This window comes from Octopus sinensis, linkage group LG5 (assembly GCF_006345805.1).
Source record: "Octopus sinensis linkage group LG5, ASM634580v1, whole genome shotgun sequence".
Lineage (NCBI taxonomy): Eukaryota > Metazoa > Mollusca > Cephalopoda > Octopoda > Octopodidae > Octopus > Octopus sinensis.
The window spans coordinates 19,546,512-19,556,880 of NC_043001.1; the positions used below are offsets into that span (position 1 = coordinate 19,546,512).

Consider the following 10,369-nt stretch of genomic DNA (forward strand, 5'->3'; position numbering starts at 1 on the left):
CCGTATTGACGAACTGGCTCAAGTGCCCAGGGGCTTTGCTTAATTCAAAGTCGCTTTTTGTATGGGATATGTTCAGGGCTCATCTGATCGACAGAATAAAAAATAGATTAAAAGAGGGTCGTACCTACCAAGATGTGATTCCAGGTGGATGTACATCTGTGCTTCAGCCATTCGACGTGTCGGTGAACAAACCCTTTAAGGTGAACATAGGTGCCAAGTGGAATGAATGGATGATTAATGGTGACAAGGAAATGACAACGGCTGGAAACTTAAAACGCCCTGACCTCAAGATTGTTTGCCAGCGGGCGATAGATTCATGGGCTGAAATACCGAGTGAACTTGTAGTGAAATCATTTTTGAAGTGCGGGATCTCAAATTCCATGGATGGTACGTAAGACGATAGACTGTATAATGACTTCGTCTGTGCCAGAAATTTTAGCCCCAGTGCTTCATCAGTTAATGAAGATTAGACAAGTGAAGGTGCAGATCTGGGTGCATCCGACGAGACCATCACAACCGAGAAGTTTTACCAGTTATTTGGTGAAAGTGGTGACGAAAATGTTGATTAGTATAACTCGATTTTTCCTTTATTTAATCTTCCGATTTTTGTCACAATATTTTATACACTTCCTTACAATTTAAAACAGTTTATTGTATTTTTTTTTCCAACCATAGCACGGAAAAGTCGCTGTGACTTATAGTCGGGTCAATGATAAAATTCCCGATTTGAACCTTGTAATTCGGGGGAGCGTCTTATAGACGAGGGCGTTTTATAGACGAGTATATACGGCACTCTCGCATAAGATGCCCTCTTATTTTACAAGTATATTTGACGGGGGATAGATCAAATTTCGTATGTTTCATCACACGCCTATTGAAAGATATTTTAAAGTAGTTTTGTAGGGAAAATGCAATATTTTGTGAACATATACAAAATACTGTAACAGTATTCTGGAATATAGTAGGAAACCGTGAATGCATCACGAGTATCGTAGTTCAATCTTATCTTTATTCAGATCATTTGTGTAATTGTTTATATTTTGGCCAAAAAACTGCCATACAAAATCTAAAACACGTTTATTATTATCATTATTATTATCATTATTATTATTATTATTATTATTATTATTATTATTATTATATTATTATTATTATTATTATTATATTATTATTATTATTATTATTATTATCATTATTATTATTATTATTATATTATTATTATTATTATTATTATTATTATTATTATTATTATTATTATTCTATGTTTGACTTTTGCTTTACATTTGTACAAGTTGGCTCCAAGTCTCACCCAGAGACCTCAAGAGACAACAGGTTGGAAGTTCATGTTGTTGTTATGCCTTGTGTGCCATATATTTGGTTTTGTATTTAGTGTTGTACTAGTGAATGTCTAAAAAAAAAACCATACGAAAATTATGTTTGTTTTAAAACTTGAGATTACATAGAAAGTATTTTGCGTATGATATGAGCAGTTCCCATGAGCACTATCTTTTGAATTTCTCCCATTTTGGGGTTTCCTGGTATCTGAGTTAGGTAGCAATCAGCCCCTTTCGCTATCATTCTCAGGGCATCTATTACAACAGGTATTGTTTTAGTCTTCAGGTTCCACATTTCCTATTATTATCATTATTATTATTATAATTATTATTATTATTATTATTATATTATTATTATATTATTATTATTATTATGCTTTGAGTTACTGCGATTGGCCTCCATGGTAGCAGACCATCACTATGGTTTTATTGTCATCCAGTGAACGCAAATAGCTTTCTTGGAGAATTTTTTTTTTATTTACATAGTTAAAAAATGTTTTCTTAAAGGTAAAGCAGCCATTAAATAATGTAATAAGGTCTAAGATATGTATAATGAGATAATGCAACTTCTTCACATAACTGCCAACGTTCTGTGCCAACGTTCTGTGCCAACGTTCTGTGCCAACGTACTGTTGGCGATTAGTCTTAAATTTGTGTTAACAGTTTGTGGAATTTGGGTTTGTTTTCCATATTGTATTATCAGTAATAATAATTAAGTCTGGCGAATTTGTGTACATCCTGCTCCCTACAAAACTCGCTTTCCGTGCCTAAAAAGGCCGCATTATACGCAGAGCAATTTTTTGATACATTCAAAATTTAAAGGGCGCATATAAACCGGCGAATACAGTAGGTGTGTATATAAGTATGTAGACAGACAGACAGACAGACAGATAGATAGATAGATAGATAGATAGATAGATAGATAGATAGACAGACAGACAGACAGACAGACAGACAGACAGACAGACAGACAGATAGATAGATAGATAGATAGATAGATAGATAGATAGATAGATAGATAGATAGATAGATAGATCGGGATGTTAATATAATTTCAATTGCTGAAATATCGTTATAAACTAAGCGTGTACGAAACGATAGCATCATATCGTTCTCTCGTTACACAAATGTGTATAGAAAGGTAAGTGTTCAGAAATGATGGCAATATTGTTCATGTCCAAGTGTTCCGTATTATCAATTTACGTGAGAAGTGAATAAAATCCGCTCTTTGTCCTTTAAGAGAGAAAAACAAACAGTTTTGTTGTTGTTTATGGTTTGTTTTTTTTACCGTATCGTATCGTTGTACTTATGTTGCTTCTTTGTGTTTTTGAGTTCGAATCCTGCTAAAATTGGCTTTGCTTTTCATCCTTCCGTGGTCGATAATTCAGTTCAGTATTCAAATTGATATAATCGATTGTTCTCTTCTCCAAAGATGTCTGGTGCTTATGTAAGAAATCGATATTTCTTTTGACAATTCTTCCAAAATATTGTGTTTGGGGGGGTTGGGGGGTTGTTGTTGTTTTTTTTTTTTGGGGGGGGGGTATGTGTTTTTTTTTTGCTTCATTTATTTCTGGTTGTCTCAACGATTTCAAAATATATTAGAAAGGTTAAATATTTTCAACTGCTAAGTCTCACAATTTGGTGAATTCATATTTTTATTTCAAAATCATGAACACAAAAATGTTTTTACATAAACTTTTTAATAAACCTATTAAGAAATTTTTTCCAGATAAAATTAATTAAAATATGTAACTGATTTTTCAAACTTATTAAATGTAATTTTATCTCCTTGCAGTAAGTGATCCAAAAAGATAAAAGTTAAATTAGTTGTCTTGGAATTGAAATAAATTTCATGCGTTGATATTAACTGCAAAAATATTTATTTTATCTTTTCTTTTTAGTAAAAGTTTCATTTCTTCTCTGAATAAACGACCGCCCACCATGTACAGAACGAAATTAAATGCGTTGTTAAAGCCAGATATTACAATATAAATATTTTGTGAATTTTCATTCTTTATTTCACTGGCGAAGGAAAAAATGATTGAAGGCGGAAGAGTACAAATTAGAAACATTATATTAATTGCCAACACCAAATAAACCGTGTTATATTGGGGTGAAGTGTCTCTAGAAATGGGACGGTGGTACATAGTGTTGATGATGATAATGTTACATATGACCAATATTATGGCTGGTAAAAAACTATAGATCATACTATTAAGTAAGAGGTTTATCACATTGTTCGAATTAATATATATCTCGCTTTTCATGAAGATAACGATGTTATAAACAATGCTAATGATTATTAGAACACCAGCCATTATAACGAGACTGATGATTTGAGGTTTATAACCCTGAGGAAGCATCCTGAGAACTGAAAATGGTCGGGACAAAGCAAACATCCTGTGGACTGTAATCAAAACTGTAATCCATGAAGAGAACGCCCGGGAAAAGTTAGCAATGATCCAAATGATTATGTTTAAGTTTTTGCTTAAACTTTCTCTTCTTAGGTTGAATATTCCAAGAATTATGTCGAGGAGTGTGGTATGAAGTACGATTAAATCACTGAAGCAGAGTACAATTAAATAGAGTCCAATATTCATACTTCTTAGTTTTTTTCTACAAAGCACTACCAGAGAAAAAACGTTGCCAAGTGTACCGACGACAATCATAATTACTGCAATAACGATTGAAACTTGATTTAGCCGAGAACTATCCATAACTATCAGATGTAATGAACAGAGTTGCTCTTTTCTGCTCAGTTTTTGTGGTAACGCTTTCAATTTATCCGTTTGATTGCAGAAATTTTACTTCGTTTGTTGGTATTTATACGGAAGTGCAATGAAAATATGAAAACAATTATAGTCTGGAAAAATTAATTAAAACTCGTTATGATACTATTAGCAATCATATATTATACAGCACAAAATACATCCTAATACATAAGTAGTTTCAGGAAAACTTTTTGTAAGAGATCAGAAGATATACATGGAGAGGTATCTTCATTTACTGGTTCTTTACTAGGTCTTCATTTTTACCTCGTTTTTTTCCTTCTTAAGGATAATTAGAATTATGCGTATACCAATTCATTAATATCTTCAAAGGAACAGGCAGTATTTTTTCTTTCTAATTTCTTTTTAATACTCTCAGTTTTTTTCCTTATTGAATGGGACATCTGCTCGTCTAATCGATGACAATTCGTATTAAAAATCTTTTTCTTTCCATGATACAATCATAAAGAACTGTTGCAGCATATATTTGGTGACTTTATGGCATGGTCTTTGTTCCCTTTATAATGACTAAGTTATTAATTTCCCCTGCGTTATTAAGAGTCATTTTTTTTTTATCAATGTGTTCAAGGTACTAACATGCTATCTTAAAAATATCGTTTTGTCAGTGGCATGAGATTTGCTATATAGATATTATTTAGAGAGTATTTATGCATCTATGAGTGGAATTAAAAAGTTAAATGGCGAAATACATGAAACTGAGAAAGTCCAATGACTGTTAAAAATAAAAGATAAAAAAAAACAAAAGACAGTGTCATCATCTGTAACGGATGAAAAAATGGAGTCACGTCCTTTCTCCAAGAATCTAAATTTAGCCAACTTCCATGCATAACCTATTGCCACAATAATAATAATAATGGGTATTTTTTTTTTTTTTACTTGTTTCAGTCATTTGACTGCGGCCATGCTGGAGCACCGCCTTTAATCGAGCAAATCGACCCCGGGACTTATTCTTTGTAAGCCCAGTACTTATTCTATCGGTCTCTTTTGCCGAACCACTAAGTGACGGGGACGTAAGCATACCAGCATCGGTTGTCAAGCAATGCTAGGGGGACAAACACAGACACACAGACACACACACACATATATATATACATATATACGACAGGCTTCTTTCGGTTTCCGTCTACCAAATCCACTCACAAGGCATTGATCGGCCCGGGGCTATAGCAGAAGACACTTGCCCAAGATGCCACGCAGTGGGACTGAACCCGGAACCATGTGGTTGGTTAGCAAGCTACTTACCACACAGCCACTCCTGCGCCTATAGGCCCTTATTTAAAGATCCATAAATGCTTTCCTCCCCTGTGCTTTCTTTAACACATTCTTGGTCAAGTGGACAGTTGACTTACACAACTAAGCAAGTTTTTCCTTTTGTATTCCTTTTATTTGGCTGTTTTATCTTCGTGCATGTATATGTCTATCTGTATATATGTATGCAAGCAGCTATGCATGTGTGTGTATATGTATATTCCTAGCATTTTGTAGACATAACAATAACGTTTTCTACCCAATGGAAGTTTCAAAATATTAGAATGAAATATTTAGACAGCCAAAGCTCATCGTTACAATGTAGAAAGTTAGCTAAGAATTAATTTAAAGTTGTGAATGGAACCAAATTTGCCAAATGCCAAAAATGTGTCGCCGTCAATTCCCGTTGCTTATTTATAACTTTATTTGCTTGAGTTACACCGTTCCAGCATATATATGTATATATATATATATATTATATATATATATATATATATATATATATATATATATTATATATATATATATAGGGAGAGTTTACGAAAAAAACAAAAGACGAAAACAGGTGGTGTACAAAACAAACAGATGTATTAGTATAACGCTCAGGAATAGAAAAAGTCTTTAACGTTTCGAACCTACGCTCTTCTACAGAAAGGGACACAGAAAAAACAAGGAGAGAAAAAAATGTGTGTAGTGGCTAACGATCTATTATGGCGACAAGCTCGGACAGAAGGGTCACACACGAGATGGAAAGTAGGGGAGATAACAAAGTAAAGATGACCCCCCCCAACACGAAGGTGCGTGTGTTTATAAGAGAGTATGTATGTGCGTATGTGTGTGTATATATAAAAACTTACTTGGAGAAAAGAAAAGAAACGAAACGACGCGAGGGCGCTCAGTCATACAATAATTTAATAAATAAAATATATGCATACATACATACATATGTGTACGTACCTACATCTACATGTATATATACATGCATATATATATATATATATATATATATTATATATATATATATATATATATATATATATATATATGAGTACAGGACACCACAAATAGACGTAGAACTCAACGAGAAACGAAAACATAAAAACATGGAAACGGACTTATTTTAACAACGAAAAAACAGAGCACAAGACAAACAACACAAGGAACATTCCCCTTCATCAGCTGTCACCGGTTCGACTCCATGCGTGTTTCGAAGGCAAGGACAGAACACGACCCGTCGAATCGATCCTTCCTGCAAAGGAATTAAATAAAAAAATCCTTTGCAGAGGGGTAAAAACAAAGAAAGAAAAAATGTGACAAGAACAGGACGTTATTTTGTATTTGTATTTTTATTTGTATTTTTATTTGTATTGCTTTTACGTTTTCTTTACATCTCATTTGTTAAACTCTTTCTTCGAATATAACACTTTTTATGCATATAGTTTCCCTGGGTAATTTTCTCAATGCTTTATATATTTTAAACAATGCTAATTTTTTACACCTATACGTGTACATTGTTACACATATACTTAAAGATCTTCTCAACACTAATTTGGATAGTACATGGGAGTTTGTGCTTTGTTGAAGTCTAATAATAACTAAACACGTCCAGAATTATCTCCTGTATTTGAAGAAATGGAAACACTATTAGCCGTTGAACAGATGCTGTATTTTCTTTCTCGCAGATGAAGAAATAATTCATGTTCACTTCTAAACATGCGTGATATTCTTTCCAAACACACCTTCCGACTGGTATAACATGGCAGACAGACGAAACATACACTGCATCGAGAACTTTTAGAATTTGAACATAGTCCTAAAGAAACTCATATTCGTAAAACAAATAACGTCGTTTACTGACCTTTTGACATGTCCAAATCAACATAAATTTTTTTTTTATCAACAGAAGATAAATATTCCATATTGAAATGCGTTTCTCCACCGGAGATACTTGTCTTTTAGGAGATCTTAATGGTGTATGTCTGAAAGAGTTCTGACGTATTCGGAACCAGTCTGCCAATGTAGACCTTTCTGAGAACTTCTTGCTCATTGGCGCTCGCTTCAGAAAGTTATATTGCGGCGTATTTTAGTTTTTTTGCATGTTGCTGATTTTTTCTTTTGTTTTGTTTTCTTTTTTTCTTTGCTGGCTTGGATAAGATGATGAAATGACCATTTTATGGGCAATAGAACTGTAGTAAGACTTGCCGGGGGATTATTTCTTAAATAAAATTATTATAAAAATATACGATGGTGAAATATTTCATTTGACCCTTAGACGATTATTCAAACGCAAAATAATTTGAAAATAAATTTCAGAACATTCTAAATTGTATTCGTATTATATTTTTATTTTAATTCCTTCCATAAAAGAATAATTTACTACACCTGATGATAATAAACAGATATTTCACATTATCCAATGATTTGTTCAAAAACGAATGCATTAATAAAGGGTAATAACGAAATCATAGAATTCTCAATTAACTGCTCATAATTGTAAAAGTGCTTGGGCGTCGTTTTCTTTTCAGCATTGATTTCATTTCGTCCCTAAATAGACGCCCTGCCAAAATGTACAAGAGGAAATTGAACACATTATTGACGCTACATAGTAAGATTAAAAAGGACTTCGCTGAGTTTGATATTTTTGATCCTTGAGATAAAGCTAATGCGACTGAAGAAGGAAGAGTGCAAATCAAAAATAATATGTTTATTGCCATGACCATATAAACTGTGTGGTTATTTACTTGTGAAGTTGACTGTGATGCGTTTCCAGCGATAGAACGGCGACAGAGGGTGAATACGATTATAACGTTACATGAAATCAAAATTGTAGCCGGAAAAAAACTGTACATGACGCTTGCGAAAAACACAGTCACCGTTTTGCTGGGAGTAACACAGCGTCCATTCTCGAAGTAAAAATATCTGCTGTAAACAATGTTTACGCTTCCTAGAATAGCAATCATTATAACGATAATTATAATCTGAGGTTTATAACCAGTCAAAATTCTCGCCCTGGTTGACAACGGTCGAAACACCGCAAACATCCTGTGGACTGTAATGATGACGGTAATCCAAGAGGAAATCTCCCTGAAAAAATGAATGAAAAAACGGCTAAAACTACAGTTATTTTCAAAGATATACACTAAGCTTATATCCACTGGCATAACATGATTATTAAATAAGGATGTGTAGAGGACGAGTAAATCGTTTAAACACAGTGCAATCATGTATAGTCCTATATTCATAGTTCTCAGTCTTTTCCTGCAAAGTACTACCAGAGATAATATGTTACCTACTGTACCGATAACCACCATTATTATTGCAATGTAGGTGGAAGTTAAATTGTGCAAAGTCGGCATCGTTGTTGTTGTTGTCAGAATCATTGTTTTATTCTTGTGTAACAGCTACGAAAAAATAAAATTCGAATTCAGAGTGAACTTATATTTATATGAATTTTAATAGCCAAAATCATTTTATAATTAGCTCGTTAATTCTTAATTAAAACGTAATACCCTGCTTTGGATTTCTTTGAATTTATTTTGTTCTTTATATACTTACAGGATATTTTTTCCTGTAACTTAAATAATAAAATCACGTACATATAATATATGAAGTAGATAACAATTTATCCCATTTCTAGAGAATGAATTCAATTTCAGCAATTCAAAACTATTTGGATTTTATCTTCAAAGAAGTATTGATAGATTAATATTTTTTCTAATTAGTTTCCATAACTAATCAATACATTTTATTGTGTGACTTTCCATGAACTATTCCTTGTAATCTTCAATTCAATTACCTTTTTAATTATTCCGTATTTTTTATTATTTATGTTGAAATGCTTTTCGATTGACTTAACGAGTATCATTCTGAGTCATTATAAAACTTGGATATTGACGAACAAAAAAGAACCACCGGAGCAAGGATGGGAAATCTCCTGACCCACGGGCAAAATATAATGACCCACGGGCATTCAAATATATTATATTTACATATCACTCGTTGTTTCTGAATCTAGACCATCAAGACGAAACACACCGGTTCCTATCCAGCATATAACATTATCATCAACATTATCCGAACTGACATCCTGTAGTTGAGGTAAAATCGTTACCGAAAGAGTACGTCAGTGAGAAGATAGAATAGAATGCCCCTTGCCATGTGTGATACCAGAATAAAATGCCTTCAACTGAATAATTCACTTCAGTGTTCGTAAAGACGTAACTTTTGGGGGATTTTGTATAAATCTTTATGTATAAAACTGAAGTTGTGTGAGAGTCTGTCTCCTCCGAATTAGATTCCTAACTACTCCCACATTTTGCGGTGCAGTTTAACCAAAAGCGGGTATCTTATAGTCGTGATTCATATCGAGTCCTTCTGGGTATTAGCGCGCGTCTACGATGAGTCTACGGTTTTAAAAAAAATTTATCATCATTTTTTCGGATTTTTGCTCGGTTTATATAAGGGAAGTAACTCTCTAAAAATGCTTATATAGTTATTTCCCTTACAAACCCGAGCAACGCCGGGCGATACTGCTAGTTGAATATAAATTCAAGAAGTCTTTGATGAGAAAAAAGCAGAATTTTTCTTTGTACGAAGCTAAAAGCTACAGACATGGTTTGTGTCCCTTGCCGTTATTAACCCTTTAGCATTCAGATTACTTATAAAGCTTATTTGTTCCCAGTCTGTTGAATTAATCAAGCACTAGCACTATGCCAGGCAACGCCGGGTCATAGTGCTAGTGCATGCATATACAGCTGCGTGCGTGCGCACATACATGCGAGTACAGTCCAAATCTCCGACCAATCACATACAGCTAGCTGGCATTCAATTGGCGTATCATGTTTCGGGCATTTTGATTGGGTTTGGGATAGAAATTTCACACAAAAAGTATCTTCTATTGATATTTTAATGGCTTTGCGGGGTGACTGGGGAAATGTAATGATGTGCACGACCACCCTTGGACGGTTTTGAATAACCATAGAAAGTGCGATCCCTCTA

The 10,369-nt window shown here is 33.6% G+C and overlaps 1 protein-coding gene across 1 annotated transcript; it reads right to left on the reverse strand.

Moving 5' to 3' along the window:
• Positions 1–6,883: 6,883 nt before the first annotated feature.
• LOC118763459 (cysteinyl leukotriene receptor 2-like) lies at positions 6,884–8,727 on the reverse strand. Its single transcript, XM_036503107.1, has one exon. It carries the CDS (start codon positions 8,725–8,727, stop codon positions 7,849–7,851), a length of 879 nt encoding a protein of 292 aa, XP_036359000.1. The 3' UTR covers positions 6,884–7,848.
• Positions 8,728–10,369: the final 1,642 nt, after the last annotated feature.